Below are 22266 nucleotides of genomic sequence, written 5' to 3'. Positions count from 1 at the left end.
TGCTGTGAACCAACGCAAGCATTCCCTGAGACAGCATAGGCCACATTTATGATTTCAAGATTTTATTTTGCTTTATTTTGCAATTCTTTTCACCTAGGTTAATATGTTTGAATAATTGACACTCTATTAAAAGTATTTTTCCTTAGACTGCCATTACTCTTTTCTCACCCGCCCTTGACTTTTCCTCAGGGAAAGAAAGACAAATCCAAATAGGCAATACAAATATCCCTCTTCATTTAACTACTTTTTCATTTAAATATATCCCCTGGAGAGGGAATGGCTACCCACTCCAGCATTCTTGCCCGGTGGGCTACAGCTCATGGGGTCGCGAAGAGTCTGACAGGACGGAGCAACTACCACTTTCACCTCTTCACTTTCATTTAAATATATATGCCGTCTTCTTTCTGGAAAGAGTTCAAGGACCCGGAGCCGTCCTTTTAAACGCGGCCCGGCGGTTCCGGCGCCTTTGGCTTCAGTTCAGTGTCTGGCACATCACCTGCCTCTTGTTCTCGACTTCGGGCCCCGTTCTCTGCCGTCTCACGGAAGATGTTTTCCTCGGCAAAGTGCGCTGTGTTTTTAGCCGATTCCAGCAGACCTCCAGCCCAGGCCCCTTCTTTGTGTCTGCAGACAATGGGTGATTCCCAGACTCCGGGCGGCGTAGGGTGGGGAGCGGGGGGATACTTCCTACCGGACCGATCCCCAGACAGACTCGGCCCTCAACTCAGAGATTCAGAAGGCGGCTTGTCTGGGGCCTGGCGGCCCAGCCCCTCGGAGAAGAGCAGGCAGAGCCCGCCGGAGACCCAGCAGCCGTGCCCGCGTCGGGGCCTCCGCATCCCCGCCGCTCCCTTGAGAGGCTCCAGCATCCCTCGGCCTGGAGGTCCCGGGCGGCCGCGACTCCTGAGCCAGGATCCACAGTGGTTCTGCGGCCTCGATCCGCAGGGCGGGGTGGAAGAGCCGCGCCGCCAGATGTCAGGACAGCTGCTGCTAAGCGCCGGCCTCCGGGCAGCAAGCGCCCGGCTGCGCCCCGGGAGCCCAGCCCCGCCCGAGTGGGGACCCGAGGACGCGGCTTGGCCGAGCGGATCGGAGGCAACCTCAGCCCGGCTCCAGCCGCATGCACCTTCCGGGTCGCCGCAGGAGAAAGCCGGGGCAGGGAGAAAGGGCGGCGGCAGGGCGCCGCGCCCTTCGCCCTCTGCGGCCCGCGGGCTCTCCCAGCTTGCCGGGGTTGCCCTGCGCCCTGGGGGCCTCAGCCCTGAGCCATCCGCCGCGCCCGCCGCAGCCCGGGCGCGGCCTTCTGGCTCTGTTAGCAGGCACAGCCCCGCGCCCTTCCGGCTCCCAGGCTCTGCTATTTCAAGAATTTTCGGGGGGAAACGTGCCCTGGCGAGGCGCGGCCTGGATGCAGGGACCTCTGCCCCCTAAGGGTCTCCCCAGCTTTGCTGATGGCAGGGGTGCAGTGGGGGGCTGTTTCTGCCTCCCAAATTTACTCTGAGCTCGAGTCTCTCGGGAGTGGAGGTCCACATAATTCCATCCCATCCAGAGCAGTCGCGCTGTGTCCTGGGTGGGTGCGGGGCACTCGCGACGCAGACACCGAGATCCCCAGAGACGCGGAGTCTCTTGGCTCCAGGGCTTACGCTTGTTTTCTGGGTGGAACAGGCCTCTGAATTCCCCCCAGGAACGTCTCAGTAAGTAGGGGTGTGTGCGCGCGTGTGTGCAATGATCCCCATGACCTGACAGGTATGCTATTATTGATATAAGACCAAATAGACTTAAGTGCAATAATACATTGTGTACTTGTAGATACACCTTTAAAAATATATAATGAAATTTCTGCGATCTTGAAGATCGACTTGTCAAAGCACAGAATTTCCAGTCCTCGTTTAATTAAAAAACCTGCACTTCTGTAGAGATTCGATGGACATGTCTAGCTAGCACCTTTGGCGTTCCAAATTGAATCTACGTTCATTTTCATAATAGAGTACTTGTCGGAGGGACTGCCACTGCAGGTCACTCTTCCTCAAAACTGTACCCTGCCTCAAGGCAGGGACAGTTTCCATTCACCTTTGAGTTTCCCCTGCGCCAAAGTATCAATAAATGATTAAGTGGTTACACCACTCACTCCAATCCTTACATTTTCTATAGATCCTAAAGCAGGAATGTAGGAACCGGGTGGTGGGGAGGAAAGATACCAAATAAAAGCGAACGACTTAGTAGTCCAAGCTGAGGCACATTTGCAAGACAGTGATAATGTTGAGAATCAATTTGTTAATCAAATCTTTTTGGTTTTAGGGCTATCTTGGGCAGGAAGTGGAAATGATCGACATTCTCCGGCCTTTTAAGCCAATAAGTGGATACATCTCTTTTGGATATATTTTGCTTTCTTTTCTCCTTTCTTTCTTTTTATATATTACATGTGGTGTAAGGCATTATACTTGAAAATATGCCTTGCTGGCCTTTGATACCTTAGATGTTTTGGATTTACTGGTGGCTAATCTCATAGTTCTTATTTTTTATATTTTCACTGGCATCTGATGATAACATACATTGGAGAAATCTGGTTTAGATACCTAAAATACCTCACTTGGGAACATGAGCTACAAATACTAATATCCATTAGCTACCTTAATTGTTGGTTTTTAGCTCTCAGTGACACTTTTGTATGTTTGTTCCTTAGTCTTTGAGTGTACTCCACAGACTCTTCTCTTCGTAAATATTTGAAGAACCTGTGTTGTTAATAGGTAATATCAGCACACACATGCTGTATCATTATTTAGCTGATAATTGTTTTCATAAAGGGTTCATGTTGTGCCCACTCATACAATGGCAGTTAAACATTGCCATCACTGATGCATTACAAAACATTCATTCTGGACAACATACTGTCTAGAATGTTTTCTGCTAATACTAGAAATCTCTAGATACCTCATCACTACCATTGTTCCTGACTTTCTGTAGACCAGTTGTAAGGAAGATATGCCTTTTGTCTAACTTTAGACTACTAAAAAATATTTTAGTCTGAACTTTACGCTTAAGCACTTGAACTTTTGTTCTACTTCTATTCTGTTCAAGTGCCAAGTATCCATTCTTTTCAGGTTGTAAATAAAATATGGTTCAGAAGACCATCTCTATTTACAGCGCCAGGAAAAAATGCTGTTAAACTTATAACTCTAGATAACCTTATTGTTTTGTTTTAGCAATTTTACCTCCGTTGTGATTTTTAATGAAGTCCTTATTGCTGTCTTTTTTTTGTCTTGACCTACTTTCAAGAGCTTTCATATACAATGTGTATCAGTGTTGGTGATTTCTGTAGTGTGTAGGAGAGTCTTAAATCGCGGTGGAACAGATTAGTTGGCTATCATTTATTCCAGAAATGTCTTCGTGGTTTCAAATCACCTGGTTTCAACGTCCACAGTTTCACAGTATGAAATCTTTTAAGCTCCGCTTTTCATGGGTTTGCTCCGTTCTCCAGACTGAGGACTGACTGGACCTCATTCTGCTGTGATCCAATTGTTATTTTTCTTTGTTGCCTCCACCCCCGAGAGATTGTATTTCCGAGGGAGAGGCGTTCTTGGGCTGCAGAGGAGAGTGGGACGAGATCTGGCGCCTCAGGCAGCAGGAGGAGAGCTCCCCTCCCCACCCCGTGAGAAGTTGGGGACAGGTTTGACAGTGCGGCGTCTCGCTCTGGCTCTCGGGCTCGCGGTCCATGGGTAGGTTTTACCTGCTCCCACTCCCCTGCCTCTGGCCTGCCTTCGGGCCAGTCGCAAATGCAGCCCTTCTCCCACGCCGCCCAGAGCGCCCCCTCACCCGTCCTCTTGGGGAGCTGGGACGAGTGTCCGCAGCAGACTTCGGGGACTGGGGAGAGCCACGCCGGGATCCGGACGCTCGAAAGGGCAGCCCCTCCCTAGGCTTTTCCCCGCGTCGCGGCGCCCACGTGACCGAGAACAGGCCTCCGCCGGCCCGCCCCCTTCGTCCGCTGCTGCCCACTTCCCGCTCGCGGTAAGTAAGCCGCGGCTTTCCGCACCGCCCAACCCCGCCCTCCTGCTTTCCCCTTCCCCTCACCTCCCTCCGGCGGCCTCGCGCCACGCGGCCCGCCCCCGTCCTCCCCGCCGGGCCCTTTGTACGTGCTCGGCGGCGTGCGAGCGCGCCCGGCACGTGACCCCGCCGAACGTGGCATTGTGTTATCACGTGACCCAGGTGCGTACGCGACGGAGCGGGGTGTGAAGATGGCGGACGAGGAGGCCGAGCAGGAGAGGTTGAGTCGCGGCGGAGGCGGCTGCGCCGCGGAGCTGCAGCGCCTGGGCGAGCGGCTCCAGGAGCTGGAGCGGCAGCTGCGGGAGAGCCGGGTGCCGGCCGTGGAGGCGGCCGCGGAGTACTGTCAGCAGCTGTGCCAGGTGAGGGCGCCTGGGGTCCCCTCCCCCTTTCCCGCTGCTGGAGGGGGGACGAGGGCGAGCGAGCGCCTGGCGGCCGAGCGGTGGTCGGCGCTGCCTTGGCATCGTCGGCGCCGCCGCCCGGGCGGGAGCGGGGAGTACCAGGAAGGCGCCTTTGTGTGGCTGCCGTTGTGGCGCTTGTTGTCGGCTGCTCCCGGCTGGGGGAAGGGAGTTGTGGTCAGGATGGAAACCCCCCCTCCCCTCTCCTTCCCCGAACTCGGGACTGCGCGGTCCCCGAGACCGAGAGATGCAGACGGCGAGGTCTGCAGCCCTCGCCGCTGTGGACGCGGGTAAGCCGGGAATGGAGGCCAGGTTCGCTTCCTCCTCTTATTGTGCACCGGGGATTACCGCGCCCCGCGCCTCTGCGCCCCTGCTCCCCACTCCGACGGGCCTGCGCCCCCACTGGTTTGATTGCTTTGCCTCCGCTGGCTTGCTTTCATCTGTCCCGCCCCCCGGTCCCGTTCTCGCTGTCTCCCGGCCTTTGTTGTTCGAGTTTCGCTTTAGGACTGAAGGGGCCTTTGTTGATGTTCCGAGGAGCAGTCCCCGCCGACCCCTGCCAGCCGGCGAGACGTTCGGGGGTGGGGGAGCGGGGGTCGTCCCCTCCTGCCTTTACTTGCTAGGAGCCCCGCTTCCTTGGTAAAGGCTGCTCTCCTCGGCGGAGGGGAACCGTGTGTGTACCCTCGGGTCGAATGTCTACGGGGTGGCTTCTCCGGAGCCCCTTCTCTCTTGCTTTCACCCGTGGAGGAGTGTGTGTTCCTGCCTGCCCTTCCTCCCCGGTCTACCCACCCCTCTATTACTTGGAGCCATCCCTGTTTGGCCTCCCGGTGGAACGGAGGTTATGTGGAGCCGTGCTCAGGTCAGTTTCAGGCCTTGCCCTCCTTTTTTTTGCAACAAGGACACTGCTTTCCAGTAACTGCGTTCTAACAGAATTTGGAATGTTAATAGCACTGTTTGCTTGATAGAAATCGGGGAGTTTGTGTCTACATTTGGACTTGATTACATACCCTCCAGTTCAGTTTGAAATTTCAAGGTGCTGCTGCTGGCTATGGTGAAGATTTTGGTTAGATTATCTTCTTGAGGAAGCAAAAGAGTTTCTAGGGGTCGCATTTCGAGTTAGCTTGTGAACATATTATAGAGAAGTTGTTTAGGAAAGATACTGAATTTAAGGTGAAACAATGGTGGGCCTTCTTAGCATGTCAGAGTCGATCACATTTTCACTTAATTTTTAGCCTCCACGCTCTGAAATCTTTACAAGATCAGGGATACTTGATCCCATACTCAAAATTCTCCATTGTTATTTGCACCTTATTGTCACAGATTATTTGATAGTAGTTTTTTTTCTTGAAACAAGCAAACCAAAAACAAATTTGTGAGACCGCAAGGTGACTTTCTGGGAATAAATGCAATGTGAAAGCCACCCACTTAAAAGGTAATATAGGTCTGGTGAATACCTTTGCCATAATTAGAGATTATGTCATTCCTTTGAATCCTAGGTTTATAGAACTGTTGAAATTTACTAATCTCACTATCCTGACTGTAACCACTCATTCCTAATTGGCCTTGTAGATATTAAAGTTTATCTTAGATTTTGTTTTTAAAGCCACAAAACTTCAGTAAGAAATGCATAAAAGGAGCTCTTTCATTTGTAAGTGAAGTTAGCTTTTTAGTCCGTGAAAAGTGTATCTTTGCTGAAAGACATTTTTCAGGTAGCAGTTTCCACTGATGGATTTAAGGCTGATTACTGTAAATACTCTTGGACAGCTGTAATTATAAGCAGAATTAATAATTCTGGGAAAGTGAAGTCTCATACAAGTTGGTCTTCATCTGGAGGCTGTGCAACATAGATACTTGTCACTTTAAAATGGTTTTTAATGCCTGAAAGCAGTGTTCCTTTTTGTCAGCATGAAAGAAACTTCCTGTATCAGTTTTTAAGTGTTTAGTCTTACAACATATACATTGTTTTTACTGACCAGTGCTACTTGAAATAGTAATAAAACAAATGCTGGGTTTGTGATTTTCAAAAATGATTAAGTATTGCAGGCACTAAAATCCCACAATAATGTAACTGCATTTAAAAGTGATCTCCATTATTGAATATGAGGGTGTATCTGATGTTTCAGATCTGCTGTAGAATGTTTTCTGTGTGTGTGTGTGTGTGTGTGTGTGTATGTATGTGTGTATTTGGTTACCTTTTGGTTTTGCTAGATGGGAGATAACTGGAAACAATTGTTTCTTTAAAATTGTATCATAGCCATGGTTACTTAACGTTTCAGGTAGGAATTGAGCAGAGCAATGGTTAACAATTACAGGATTTATTAGAGCGGTCTAAAAACAGTGCTAGAAATACTAGGAGCTAGAAATTGCATCTACCTTTATTGTTTAGCTTTTCTATCTGAGGTTTCCTTGTAAAACGGGGATATTCACACACTTCAGGAAGGCAAAGATGGGTAAATATTTGTCAGAGTTAGTGTGCTTCAGAGTTAGCATTCTGTGAGTGTTGATGCTTGGTGCTTGTGGAACCCTCACTGTTGCATGGATTTTAAAATATGAATTAGTTTATATCCTGAATTTTTTATCTTAACAAAAGGTGAGTTTCTGGAGAATGTAGTGAAACCGACGGAAATAAAGTTGCTTACTCTTTTCTGTTACAGATTTTTCTTTCCTTTTGAATGAGGTTTAGGAGAGTAACAGATTTCTTTCTGAGATGTAAAATAGAAATGAGAAATGTTTAAGTTTTTCCTATTGTTAACAGTATTGTTTTGCTCTTTATATTGGGTTGCTTCCTGGAAGCATGACCTGCTTTTATATGAGCATTTGCTTTAAGTACTTTTATTTTAAAAGTAAAAGGAGGGGAAGGTGGTAGATATGGGCACAAGGGAGTGTCTGTAAAGAAAAATCTTAGGTTTCTTTACATCTTTATAAGCTAGTTGTAATCTGGATAATGCTTACTTGTTTAAAAACCAAATTAGGATAAAAATATCTGTATCATTATTATATATAAAAACTGATTGTATTTGGGACTTGGGACTTTTTTGTATTAGACCAGACCAGCATTCACTCACGAATTCAGCATTGTTATTGAACACCTGCACGGGGACCAGTCGGCCGTGAGCGTGGTCCTTGGCCACGAGGATTCTACAGCCTCTGGAGAAAGACAAGTAATTGCAGCAAAGTGTGATTTATATCTTTTATACAGAACACTGTTTATTTGGGAGTTTTAGCAGAGGCATTCCAGTAGAAGAATTGTTCTGAAAGGATTTTTAAATGATTGTTCATGTAAAAATTTATGGTATTGTAGTAGTTGAAGAATGAGTTGTTGGAGCGTGGTGTTTGTTGACAGCATTATATACCTGACTGGATGACTGCTTGAATGAGTAATGACTGGTTTTTGGTTATTACCAAAACTGATAACCACTTTATTTATTTTTTTAAAGATTTTATTTATTTGGCTGCGCAGGGTTCAGTTGTGACATGAGATCTTCAATCTTCGTTGCTACATGTGGGGTACTTAGTTGTGGCACGCAGGATCTAGTTCTTGAATTGGGAGTGTGGAATCTTAGCCAGCGGACCACCAGGGAAGTCCCTAATAATTACTTTAAAAAGTGAAATTGCTGTTGTGGAAATTCAGTTGCATATCATACACACACACACATCTCATACCTTTGTTCATACCATAATTCATATAAGCAGTGCTTCTCAGCTAGGCGTAGTGCTTTTTCCCACTGCGTTTCTCTATTCAAGGACATTTGGAAATATGCGGGGTCAGTTGTTTGGTTACTGCAGTGAATGGGGTTGTGATAAGTGGCATTTAGTGCTCATGGGCCAAGGATGCTACATTTTCTGAAGTCACCAGGACAGTTGCACACTGCTGAAATGTACCCCTCTGCCTAAAGACCCACAGTGCCCTTTTGAGAAACAGTGGCAAGAAAGAAAAGGGATGCATTAATGTTTTTGACTGTTCCGCTCTTCTTATGTTAATACAGGTATACTGGGCTTCCCTGCTGGCTCAGACAATGAGCCGCCCGCAGGCTGGAGACCTGGGTTTGACCCCTGGGCTGGGAAGAGCCCCTGGAGGAGGGCAGGGCAACCTGCTCCTGTAGTCTTGCCTGGAGGATCCCGCATGGACAGAGGAGCCTGACAGGCTGCAGTCCATGGGGTCGCAGAGTCAGATATGACTGAGCAACTAGGCACATAGGTGTATTAGGAAATGTAGTTAATCTGGAACAGATCCAGGCCAGTGCTTTCTAACCATTGTGTAAATGCACACGGAGCTTCAGCACACATTGAACTTAAGCATTTCTACTTTCTTAGCAGAAATTACCAGCAATTACTTAAACAATTACTCAAACAATTCACTTTTACTAGGTTAAAAAGGGTGGCAAATTAAGCATACTTAGTTGACCTGATTAAAGCAGAGATTTGTTGACCTTTTGATATCACTGAAATTCTATGCTTATAAGAAGATACAGGAGACTAGTAAGAAGTAAACAACTAAGATTTAAACATCACTTTAGGTACACGCTTGGCCGTCCAGTGGTTGGACCCGGCTTCCACTGCAGGGGGCGTGAGAGTCAATCCCTGGTCTCACAGGTGAGCTAGGATCTCGTATGCCAAGTGGCAAAGCATCGTTCCCTCCCCACCCCCCAAAAAAGAAAAGATTGAAATGTCACTTCAAGATGACAGTTGAAGAGAGGCAAAGGCTGTGTATCACTAACATACTTGCTTTATTTTTTATTCTCTTTTTAAATTGAAAATGTGGTATGTTAAAATGATTTTTTAAAAGACAAACACTGAAAACTTGATCTCCTTCTCACCTAGGTGTCCAGTCACCTTCCACAAAGACAGTCCCTTAATAGTATTTTATGGATCTTTCCAGAAATGCCATTTACTCTTTTAAGAAAATTTTTTAAAATGAGGGCGTAGTGTATAGTGCATCTTTGTCCCCCCCCCCCCAAAAAAAGGTATCTGAAGGCATTTTGTAGCTGCACGTGTAAACCTGTGGCTTTCTGTTTTGAATTGTATATTGATTCTAGTCTTTGTCTTAGTCAGTTAATTGTTGGTGATTATTTAGAAGAAGAATTTAATTTCATGTGCAGCAATTTCAGTAGAATTCAAAATAGGCAGTAAGCACATCAGCCTGGGGTGTCAGAAGGCTTTATTGAAGAGGTGGGATTTGACTTAGACCTTAATGCCTTTATTAACTATGTTTAGTGCCTTATTAGTGTGAGAAACAAAAATGAAGTTAAAACCTTTGAGAGCTACTAAGTTAAAATTGTGCAGTTACAGTATTTCTTTGTATATATTTCTTTCATGTATTTGATACAAGTTGATTTTTTTGTCTGCGTGTTTTGCTTTGTTTTAATTGTAGTGGCAAGAATTTTGAAAATTCTTAAACATTCTCCTTGAGAAACCAGACTTGATAGAGACTATCTTAAGTTAATTTGTAGGTCACTTCAAATCAGAAGAAAAGATGGCTTGCTTGTTAATTAGTGATAATTACTTTAGGTATTGAGGGAGTAATAAGTCATTTAAACTTCAAAAGTTTAGGTAATGCCCAGAGGAAATAATTTAGGTGTTCATAATTAGAATGATTGCATGCTAGAGACATTAAATTCTGCTTTGCAGAATATACTTAGTATAGAATATACTGAGTATACTAATATACTTCCCAGAATATACTTAGTAAAGGAAAGCTTTACTGAATTTTGCTTGTCTCCTTCTTAACATTTCCTGGTCCTAACTTAAAATGGGGAAAGGGAAGATGTATTTTTCAATTGCCATTCATAATATTTTATATTACTAACCTGCAACACCAAGGATTTTTGAAAATGTGTGGTCTTAACTGTGAAACTGCTGCTGTACTTATTTTCCTTGAGATTCTGTCAAAGTTGAGACATTACCTTATTTTTCTCAACTCCCACACACAAATTCAGTTCAAAAATTAACCAACCAATATGTGAGTAGCCTTGCTTCTAAAATGGAAAGTTTACTTATTATTAATGTGTTTGTCAGATACCCTGTATAACTTTTAACTATGTATTTTCCAGGAGAGTCTCTTGATTCATTGTTTCTCTTTTAGCAGTTAGAGTTGCACAGTGCACCTCATTAGAAAAAATGTTGCCTTTCCCGCCTTACCTATATCTAGCCAAGATTTGTTAAAATTCAATCAGTTACACATATATTTATAAATGTATTTTAAGCAAATATTTAAATTCCTCTTATGTTGGAGCATTAAGAGAGCTGTGGAGACTTGTAGCATAGACTTTGCAAAATCTGGCACATATATTTATAGTTAAGTAATACTATTAGATAATAAAGTACCTGGTGATACAGTAAATGGAGTCTGAATTAAGAAAAACTAGAGCATTTTGAAATTACTTAAATTAGCTAAAAATTGAACAGGAAAGGAAAACACTATTTACATTGGGTCTTAAATGTGGATAACTAATGTTAGAAGGATGGGAATAAACCTCAGAGAACTGGAACAACTTTTCAAACTGGCATCTTGGAGAAAATGTCAGGGGCTGAGATGAAAAACAGGAGAGAAAAGGTAGATTAGAACCAGTTTAAGGATGTGAGATCCAAACCAAGGAATTTTAACTAATCTTGTAAGTGTAGAGGATATATGGTTACCATTTCCTGAAGACTTGCGCTTCCAAGGTCAAGGTCCTCGCATATTTAGAAGTTCAGACTCTTAACAGCCTTTGTTTTTTCTTGAAATCTCCTGTATCAGTCGATGCCAGGTGACGACTCAACCACAGTGGCTCTGAGAGAGTAGCCCTTTTCTGTTACTGCTATCAGTCTATGGGCCTGAGGAACCGTTCTGGTCGTCTGAACCGAGTGATGCCAGATGACCCCGCTCCTGCCTTGTGGTTGGTGGTTTGGTTGAGGAGCCCCAGTGAAGCTGGCTTGTCGCTGCTCCGCTCTAACCCTCTGCTCCAGTGAGGCAGCCTGAATTTCTTCACTTAGCGGCAGGAATGCCGGTTCCCTTGAACAGCTGCTTTCCAAGCTTCTGCTTGTGTCATGACCCATTGGCTCAGCAAGTAGTCAAAATCAGCCTCTTTGTGGGTGTAGTGAGATGTGATTCTTCAGGGACCAATTTTATAACAATCTATGACATATCCTAGTGGTGTGATCACTCACCTAGAGCCAGACATCCTGGAATGGTCAAGTTGGCCTTAGGAAGCATCGCTACAAACAAAGCTAGTGAGGTGATGGAATTCCAGTTGAGCTATCTCAAATCCTAAAAGATGATGCTGTGAATGTGCTGCACTCAATGCCAGCAAATTTGAAAAACTCAGCAGTGGCCACAGGACTGGAAAAGGTCAGTTTTCTTTCCAGTCCCAAAGAAAGGCAGTGCCAAAGAATGCTCAAACTACCGCACAATTGCATTCATCTCACACGCTAGTAAAGTGTTGCTCAAAATTCTCCAAGCCAGGCTTCAGCAATACATGAACCGTGAACTTCCAGATGTTCAAGCTGGTTTTAGAAAAGGCAGAGGAACCAGAGATCAAATTGCCAACATCCGCTGGATCATCGAAAAAGCAAGAGAGTTCCAGAAAAAACATCTATTTCTGCTTTATTGACTGTGTGGATCAAAGCCCTTGACTGTGTGGATCACAACAAACTGGAAAATTCATCAAGAGATGGGAATACCAGACCACCTGACCTGCCTCCTGAGAAATTTTTATGCAGGTCAAGAAGCAACAGTTAGAACTGGACATGGAACAACAGACTGGTTCCAAATTAGGAAAAGAGTACATCAAGGCTGTATATTGTCATCCTGCTTATTTAACTTATGTCAGAGTACATCATGAGAAACGCTGGGCTGGATGAAGCACAAGCTGGAATCAAGATTGCCAGGAGAAATATCAATAACCTCAGATATGCAGATGACGCCACCCTTATGGCAGAAAATAAAGAAGAACTAAAAAACCTCTGGATGAAAGTGAAAGAGGAGAGTGAAAATATTGGCTTAAAACTCAACATTCAGAAAACTAAGATCATGGCATCTGGTCCCATCACTTCATGGCACATAGATGTGGAAACAGTGACAGATTTTATTTTGGGAGGCTCCAAAATCACTGCAGATGGTGACTGAAGCCATGAAATTAAAAGATGCTTGCTCCTTGGCAGAAAAGTTATGACCAACCTAGACAGCGTATTAAAAAGCAGAGACATTACTTTACCAACAAATGTCCATCTAGTCAAAGCAATGGTTTTTCCAGTAGTCATGTTTGGATAAGAGAGTTGGACTATGAAGAAAGCTGAGTGCTGAAGAATTGGTGCTTTTGAACTGTGGTGTTGGAGAAGACTCTTGAGAGTCCCTTGGACAGCAAGGAGATCAGCCAGTCCATCCGAAAGGAAATCAGTCTTGAATATTCATTGGAAGGACTGATGCTGAAGCTGAAATTCCAATACTTTGGCCACCTGATGCGAAGAACTGACTCGTTGGAAAAGACAATACTTTTTTCATGCTGGGAAAGATTGAAGGCAGGAGAATGGGTTGGCACAGGATGAGATGGTTGGATGGCATCTCTGACTCAATGGATATGAGTTTTAGTAAACTCCAGGAGTTGGTGATGGACCAGGGAGGCCTGGCATGTTGCAGTCCATGGGGTCTCAAAGAGTCAGACACGACCGAGGGACTGGACTGAACTGAACTGAACTGAACGACATCCCACTTGTGTTTATCTCCACTGCAATTCCGGGCACTTTTATGGGTCAGATTTTTATTTTTCTTCTCTATAGCCCCACCTCTGCTTTCTTCTTACATATATTCTGTGATATTCAAAGATAATTAGATTTTTCAAAGCATATCTAATTGCCCCTTTTCTCTCTGGTTGGCAAAAGGCATTTCATTCCTGCTTTCTAAACTCAGTTTCTAAATAGAAAGGCGTCCCACCCCATCATTGTACCTTTGGAAAATTTATGGAACAATCTCTTATTTCCCATGGTTCTTTACCTTAATGTCAAACCTAGTCTGTATTTGGTGTTTTGTGTTGTGTCTCTGCCTTACACAGTTTAATGATAAAAATACAGTTCTTGTCCTAGTGTTTGAACTCATTTTTTCTTAACTGATAAACTTCTTTTAACCTGTCATTCAGTTCGTGAAATTTTCCCAGCATCCTGCTTTTAACCTTCTACCTCAGTGACAGTCCCGTACTCATGACAGTTTTTCTCAAGTTTGTGTTTGCAGAAACTCAAGAGTCTGTAGGTTTTAGAGTTACTCAGCTCAGAGTAAGATGTAACTTTTTTTACTTCACCATTAAGTTGTCCACTGAAACAATATTAGCAGACAGAAATACTTACCTTTACTATGTGTGATGCATTCTGTATTCATTTATTATTTTTTGAAAGCTGCTGTTGATTTTGTGATCCACTAATACATCATAACCAACAAATTGGAAAACACAGCTTTGAGGGAATTAGTGTACACAATTCACTAGTAAGCACAAACCCAGGTAGCCCTTTGTTGTAAGGTAGCCTTCTAGTCTAGTTGATTCAGATCATGCATACATTTTTATTTATGAGGAGCATCAAAATTATAATTTTACATTTCTTATAATGAATGCCGAAAACCCAGCATGTGTCCAGGGAATCGGTTTGAGAAATGCTGGCCCAGGATCAAACCCACACTGAAGCTTGAGCCCAGTCATCTCCTTGCTTTGTCACTATTTTTGTCATACTTTCACTTTTCAGCAGGAATTTATTGCTCAATCTAAATTGTTCATTCCTCATTTTACTGCTTTTGTGACTTTGTTCAAAGGAGCAGTGTTATGCAGTGAAAAGTCAGATGTCTTTGTGTTCAAATAGGAGGTCTCCAACAATCCACACAAGGTTTTAGCTCATACTTTGTCTGGGGTGAGGGTGAAGCTTGGAATTAGAGACTAGACCTAACAGATTGAAGAGGAAAATAATTAATGTTCAAAGCAGGCACTATTAGATGCTTTACTAACAGTGAATTGTTTAATCTGAAGACCTATGAGGTCATAGGATTAAGAACTGTTTAGTATTTTAAATGTCTGTTTACCCAAATTGCCTCTTAAGATCTCATCTTTGCTATATGATGCTTGTTCAGTATGACATTGATTTATTTCACTGTTATCAGGCACTTGTTGAGGAAGACTGAGCTATGTGGTTAAATGGTCAAAATGAAGCAGTTGTTTAAAACATGACTTTCAAATATATGGCTAATGTATTCGTGTGGAAGATTTGGCATCCTTATCGATGCCTGACGTACAGGCAGTGTTACAACATGTGTTCAGTTCTCTAGTTGCATGCAACCCTTTGTGGCCCCGTGGACTGCAGCATGCCAGGCTGCCCTGTCCCCTCACCAGCTCCAAGTCTGGTAGGCAATATTACTTGTGTTCTGAGTTTATCACTCCTAGATACAAGCTTTATTTACTTTCTTTCTTTTTTTTTTTTTTTTTTACTATCATTTATTTATTTGGCTGTGTCGGGTCTTAGTTGCATTTGGGGTCTTAGGGCATTTGGGCTCAGTAGCTGTCATGTGGCCTTCATTGCTCTGCGGCATATAGGATCCTAGATCGAATCTGAGTCCCCTGCATTGGAAGCACAGAGTCTTAACCACTGGGCTGCTAGGGAAGTCCCAGATTTTACATTTAGAGAGAGGTCATCTAAATTTAAAAATAATAATTAATTGATTTGGTTGTCATCCCACTTACTTTTGGGGGGTTTTGGGTTTTTTTGCCTCTCAGCTGCCTGACCAGGGGTTGAACCCGCAGGCCCCAGTCGGTTCTCCCCGCCCCCGCAGCCAATGAAAGTGCCTAACCCTGACCACTGGCCTTCCAGGGAACTCCCCTACGCAATCTGCAGAGATACTGGAAAGCTGGCATAACAAATACTTAAATTAAGTCCTGTAGTAATTTTGACTCACCAAAGTTAATGAAGCAGATATTTGTGATTTTGAGAGAAATTTATTTCCAGTAAATCAGGATGCTTGTGTTTGCTGCTGCTTTTTCTATGAGCCATTATTGTCAAAGCAGGCATTTAGAATTTTTATTTGTATAAAATAAATACCTTACATTTTGTGTTGTCTAGATAAACATTTGTACATATTCTTGATCATTTCCTGATTTCTGTAAATATAAGAAATCCCATTTAACATAAAAAACTTGAAAACATCATTATGCACTTAATTCAAAAGCATGAGTATTTTTGTCTGTTTATATTCTGAAAAGTGTAGATTTTTATTTTCTGAACAAAACTTGCACAAGATTATATTTCAAAAGAATAAAACATGAAGCTTAATAAAATACCTGTTAAAAATAAATGGGCTTTCCAGGTGGTCCAGTGGTGAAGAATCCACCAGTCAGTGCTGGAGACGCAGGTTCAGTCCCTGGGTTGGGAAGACCCCTGAGTTGTTGCTCAGTCGCTCATTCATGTCTGGCTCTTTGGAACCCCATGAACTGCAGCATGGCAGGCTTCCCTGTTCTTCACCAGCTCCCAGAGGTTGCTCAGACTAATGTCCATTGAGTCAGTGATGCCATTCAACCATCTCATCTTCTATTGTTCCTTTCTTCTGCCTTCCATCTTTCCCCAGCATCAGGGTCTTTTCCAGTGAGTTGAGTCTTCACATCAGGTGCCCAAAGTACTGGAGCTTCAGCCTCTGCATCCGTCCCTCCAGTGAATATTCAGGATTGATTTCCTTTAGGATTGACGGGTTTGATGTCCTTGAAGTCTAAGGGACTCTCAAGTGTCTTCTTCAACACCACAGTTCAAAAGCACCAATTCTTCAGCACTCAGCCTTCTTTATGGTCCAACTCTCACATCCATGCATGACTTCTGGAAAAACTATAGCTTTGACTAGACAGACCTTTGTAAGTCCCCTGAGTAGGAAGCGGCAACTCACTACAGTTGCCTGGAGAACCCCATGGACAGAGGAGCCTGGCAGGCTATAGTCCACGGGGTGGCAAAGACTTGGACATGAGTGAGCATGAGATGCCTCAACGTTGGTGCTTCAGTGTCCGTGTCTGTGACCCGCCATGACCCACCCACCACATAGTTATATAACTGTGGTTTGAATCTTTTTAGGGGAAGTTTAAAAAACTGCTGGACCAAGATGGGATATTGCAGATAGCATAATAGTGTGAATAAAAACTGTATCCTCAAACAAATTGATCATGAAGTTCATCATCAGCATGAAGATATTTTATAGGGAGAGTATCTGAGTGCTTGGCATAAACTACTGCTTCTTAGTAATTCAGGATTAACCCTAGTAGTATGTAAAATTGAATATGTTGGCAAGAAATGAGTCAGACTTAGTATATTTAGTATTGTGACCTATTTAGTATTTCTGAAAAGGCAACCTGATATTGTGCATGCTACCTGAAGAGAAATTACTAACACCCAAAAAGACCTTTGAGGATTTACAATCTTGAATGAAAACACTTAGAGTGTTTAGTGCCCCCTCCCCCCAGAATCATCTTTTGTTTCACTTGATAGGAAAACCTGCCCTCTACATTCTTTCACATATACCTTGCTTGATAGTCCATTAGATACTGTGAACTAAAGTATTGGAATTCTAAGGATGTTGATTTTAATTTTCATAAAAATTGTTTATTGTGACCCTTGACATACTACCTATGACTTTCCTGTTTGTTTTTCCTTGAAATTGAGATGCTACAGACTTTTGTTGGTTGTTACAAGAATTGATCAAAGGCAAGATTATCTAAAGTGATTGTTGTCATATAAAGTAACATTTTCATTTACACTTAGAGACTACTTTGGAAACACCTTTGTTGTTTTATATATGATAATGATCTAGCATAATTTTTTTGCATTAATACTATCATTTTCAAGTCATCTATTATCACTGTGAAAATAGCATTAGATTTCTGATATACCAACTTGGTTGAAGTCTACGTTTTAGAGAACGAAGAATTAGATTTTATAATAACTTATGAAAGATCTTTTTGTCTTTCGAGAAGGGGTACATATTATTCAGTGTGTGTGAATATGCCAGGAGAAGATTATTGGCTTTGCAATTAAAATCTTTCCTTTGTCCAAAATTGTAAAACTGGGATTTGAGAGGCTGGGATGAGAGAATCTAGTGTTACCTAGTAGCCAAAAGTATGGATTTTGAACTATGGTTTGAATCCGGCTCTCCTACTTCTCTGGGACTTCAAGCTTGGTTTTGTGCCTGTGTCCTCATCTCTAGACTAGAAGTAAGAATAAAAGCTGCCTTAAAGCTGCTGTGATTAAGGTATAATATATGCTGGGCACTTTGCATATCATGATGCTGGAAGCACACAGCAAACGTTAGCTGTTAATAATACATTTACAAGGACAAGATCTGCAGCTTTCCCTCAGAAAAGAATATATTTCTGTCGCCAAGTCAGGTCTGATTCTTTGCGACCCCACAAGAGAATATTAATCTTAGTAAAATACTTTTTAGGTTCTTCTCTAGTGGTTTTCAAACTTAAAGAAAAAAGAGAAATGAGGGAACTCCCTTCTCCTTCCCCTCCGCGCCCCCCCAAGTCTGACTTGAAATCTTGTGAGTAAAACAGAAAAGTTGAGCTGCAGGACGTTTGGTAAGCGTAAGACTGAGGAGAAGATGAGTAACACTGCTGCCGGCGGTGGTGAAAGGAGCTCAGGCGTTGCTCTCCTCAGGTGTCGTTTTCTTCTCAGATGGTTCTTTCTATTTTCCTTCATTCTGCTGCCGCTCTGCACTCTCCCAGGAGAGAAAGAGTGGGCTTGTCTTAGAGGCAGTAACACAGCCATCAGTGAAGTAATATATTGTATTTAATTTTTCCACACTAAATTCAGCTTTTGGTACTTCAGATTTAAAATGCACTTACTTCTCTGGAAAGATGGCACTGATGTAAGTATGTCTAAATAGGGAAGCTATATCTTACCAGAGAAACAGTAGATGTTAAATCATAGTGAAACTTGCACATGGAGCCGTCCCACAGGCACACTCGGGGCTTGCCTTTCTTTCTTTCTGGAAGCTTACTGGGGACCTCGACCAGCTTGTATCCCCCTCATATTTCATGTTTTTCTCTAAATCATTTCTTTTCTTCCTTGCGTTTGTGAGGAAGTGACTGTTACCTGGCAAGTGGATCTTACCTGTGGCCTTCTCAGAGAACCTTCCCACTAACCCTGATCCTTGCTGCTCTGGGTGGTCTTTGCAGCTGTGCGTCCTCTCAGAGAACCTTCCCACTTTCCTGTTGCTTTACGTTTTTCTTTCCGTCACGTGTCTCCTTCAGCTTACAGACGTGTGTGTGTCTTTCTTGTCTGTTGCTTTGTTGATCATGTCTTCAGATTTTCTTCCTTTTTTCTAACCCCTTCTCTCCACATATGAGATGTCTTTTATCCTAAAATTTATTTATTAAAAAATTTTAACTGGAGGGTAATTGCTTTATAATGTGTTGGTTTCTGCCATACAACAGTGCATATTATCTGTAAGTATATGTGTGTGTATATATAAAACCCCGCCCTCTTGAGACCCGCCCCGCCCCGCCCCATCCCTCCAGGTCATCCTGGGTGGGCGGGGCTCCCTGTGTATGTGGAACATTCCCACTGGCTCTCTGTCCCGCCTTGTGATGTGTTCATGCCGGCAGCCGCTTGACTGGTCTCACCCTCTCCTCCCCCACTGTGTCCACTGGTCCATTCTCACTGTCATTGTCTCTATTCCTGCCCTGCACATGGGCTCGTCAGTACCATTTTTAGATGTTTTTCTTTAACTCTTGTTTTCTAGTCTTTCTTGCCAAACTTCTTTGGAAAAGTACCCCATATGTTGTCTTTTGAAAATGCTCTTTTGAAAGTCATTTGCTTGGCATATTTGTAATACTTTATTAACTTTAGATCCAAGTAGCAATCCAGCAACTTAGACTATTTCCTATGCCGGCACATTATGTTTAACAAAATTTAATTGTCAGCATTTTAAAAATCATAGGCTTTCATGTTGAAATGAGAGTGTTTGATTTCTCCTGGAAAATCAGAAAATTGGGTAATATTGGACTCATTCAAGGCTACCAGCTAAAGTGGTGCTTGCTCAGCCTCTGTTAGCATTTAAAATTGTTTGACCCCATCTTAAGTCGCTCTCCCTTCAGTTTATTTACACTGCTCTTCCGATGCTCCTACCTTTGTGACTGTTCCTTCGTCGTCTTCCCTGACTTCCTTTCACCTGCTGGAAATGCATGGTCATTATTCACTAATACTAATATATTAGTATTTAGGAGGAGCAGACCCAGCAGTTCAGAAGATTTTTGCGGCGTTTCTTCCGTGTTCTTTTCTTCCTTTCACTCTTCACTGGTGACCCTCACCCGTCCTCCCCGCCCCATCGTGGTGCCTGAGACAGGACACTGGCCAGAAGGTGGCTTCCAGCAGTGCGTTACAGACACGGCTCCTCTTCAGCGGGTGTGCGCGCCGGCGGCATCCCCGTCACTCTGGGTGCGATCTCCAGGGCGTCCCTCCTCTTGGGCCTTGCCACTCGTCTTAGCTCTCGCTTTCCGTTCCCGACCCCCTGTGGGACCCTTCCTCCGGGGAGCTCAGCAGGTACTTCTGTGTTGTTTCCCTTTTTACTCACTTGTCTGCTTTGGGCAGCGCTCGGGCCCGCTGCCGCGCCGGCTCTTCTCTCCTCGGGAAGGGCGCGGGCGGCTCTCCAGTGGCGGCGCTCGGGCTTGCCATCGCGCTGCTCCTCTTGTTGCAGGCGCAGGCTCTGGGTGCCTGAGCTGGCACCTGCGGCTCCCACACTTTGGCGCACAGGCTCAGTCGTTGGGGTACACCGGCTTAGTTGCTCCACGGCACGCGGGGTCTCTCCTCAGCAGGGATTGAACCCGTGGCTCCCGCACGGGGCAGCTGCATTCTTCACCAGCGAGCCAGCAGGGGTCCCCAAGTTGGTATTTCCAATGAGCAAGTCTGAGGTTGAGCCCATCCGTTCCCCTCTCCACTCCCCACCCCCGCCCGGCAGGAAGGCTGGTGGTGGTAGTGTCACTGCCCCCCTCCCCCTCACACTTGGGGTTTGCAACCTGGAGCCGTTTCTAGCTCCTCCTTTCCCCTCCGCAGCCCGGTCACTGAGTTCCGTCAGTTTTACACATGCCCGTTCCTCGTATCCTCCTCTGGTTATATCTGATGTGCTGTTAGTAACCTCTTAGTTTCTTACAACAGCAGCAAAAAAAAGCCAACAGGGGTTTTTTTCGTGAAGGTACTTTTCTGTCACTTCGCTAATCTATCTTCTACATTGTCACCAAGATGATGATGTTATCCTTTCAAAGCATGGAGACCATATTTTTAAAGACTTGTACAAGGGTAGCACAGTGTGGAAGAGTCCAGACACCGTGAACTGAAACCCCAGCTCCACTGTTGACTGGCTGCCGGCTCAGTCTCCTAACCTGTTAAATACGGGTAGTTGTATCGTGAGGTCACTGAGGCATCAGCACAGCACCCATCACATTAATAAGCGCCACATAAAATGCTCTTCCATGAAAAATAAAATTCAGGCTCATTAGCCTTGCATTCAAGGACGGTCCTGACCTGGCACCCAGCCTGCCAGCCTGACTTAGTGGCAGCCACATCTCTCATTTCTTTTTTAGGTAAAGCCGTAAGAGTTTATCGTCTGTTCTTTCTACAGTTTGCATAGCTTCCCTCACCTCTGTGCTTCGGCGTTAGCTTTCCCCTTCAGTGTTTCCTTCTGTTATCAACTCCGTTTCTCCATATTTTCTCCATTCAATCTGATCAGACTGTTAGTTATTATTACATTTTTCATGGGACTTTCCTGTACTTCTAAATGGATTTAATGATATATTCCCTATCCCTTTTTAATGAACTGTGTGTGCTTTTCTGACTTTTTATCATAGTTTTTCCATATTAAGATTGTGGTTGTCTCTTCATCCTCTCCCCAAACTGGAGCTCCTTAAAATCAGGGGCCATGCCTTATTTTACTGAATCAGAAGTGGTTAAATCTGTTGCATGAGTGTCTTCTCTCTTTTTTTTCTTGAATAGGTTGGTTTAAACTGTGGTTGAATTTTGTGCTCCATTACTTATTGAAATTAGGTTTCTTCCGACCATTCTTGGTTTCATCTCAGTTCCGACGTGAGTTTTCTGTGTTCAAGGCAAGGGTTCAATTTGATCAAATGTTTTTATAAAGCAAACTTTAATGTGTGATGAGTAGTAGCTGTCTTAATACCGTGCATTTATTAAGTGCTGATTGTGTGCAAGGCCCTGTGTGTATGTGTGTATGTGTGTGTGTGAGAGAGAGAGAGACAGATAGTGTGAAGGACTGAGAGAGATGAGCTCACTGTAATCCTCAGTCATCCTCTTAGCGGGGTGTCCACTATCCATATTTATGTAGGAGACTGCTGAGGCACAGATAAGTAACTTGCCCAAGTCAATAAACTCATTTAATTTAAAAAAAAAAAAAAAAAGCAGAACGCAAACTAAGTTAAACTTCTTTTTTTTCTTTTTGGGTATTAAAATTTGTTTTACATACTAAGAGAGCTTACAATAATAACCTTAAATTTTTTTAAACTAAACTTCAGGAAAGTAGAGCAATGAATATAGGCAGTTATTGTGATCAAGTTTGAGTAATAGTCTTATTTAAGAATGTCTTGGTTTCTTTGTTGGCAGTAGTGGGAATTTCATTAGTTTTTAATTTCTTTGAGTAATGTTGCATGTTTGGAAAGGAGTACATCAAGGCTATATATTGTCACCCTGCTTATTTAACTTATATGCAGAGTACATCATGCAAAATGCTGGGTTGGATGAAGCACATGCTGGAATCAAGATTGCTGGGAGAAGTATCAATAACCTCAGATATGCAGATGACACCACCCTCATGGCAGAAAGTGAAGAGGAACTAAAGAGCTGCTTGTTGAAGGTG

General features: G+C 43.8%; 1 protein-coding gene across 1 annotated transcript in view; it reads left to right on the top strand.

Annotated features, from left to right (window-relative positions):
* The first annotated feature begins 1401 nt into the window (after nt 1–1401).
* Nucleotides 1402–22266, top strand: part of ZNF292 (zinc finger protein 292) — a 96588-nt gene continuing 75723 nt past the window's right edge. The window contains exons 1-2 of the mRNA XM_020879151.2: nt 1402–3990; nt 4189–4385. Coding sequence (XP_020734810.2) covers nt 4218–4385 — 168 coding nt within the window. The 5' untranslated portion in view covers nt 1402–3990; nt 4189–4217. The remainder of the gene's footprint in view (nt 3991–4188; nt 4386–22266) is intronic.

Source organism: Odocoileus virginianus, chromosome 19 (assembly GCF_023699985.2).
Source record: "Odocoileus virginianus isolate 20LAN1187 ecotype Illinois chromosome 19, Ovbor_1.2, whole genome shotgun sequence".
In the NCBI taxonomy this organism is placed as follows: Eukaryota; Metazoa; Chordata; class Mammalia; order Artiodactyla; family Cervidae; genus Odocoileus; species Odocoileus virginianus.
The sequence above is the reverse complement of the archived record's forward strand: the minus strand, read 5'-3'. Positions and strand labels throughout refer to the sequence as shown.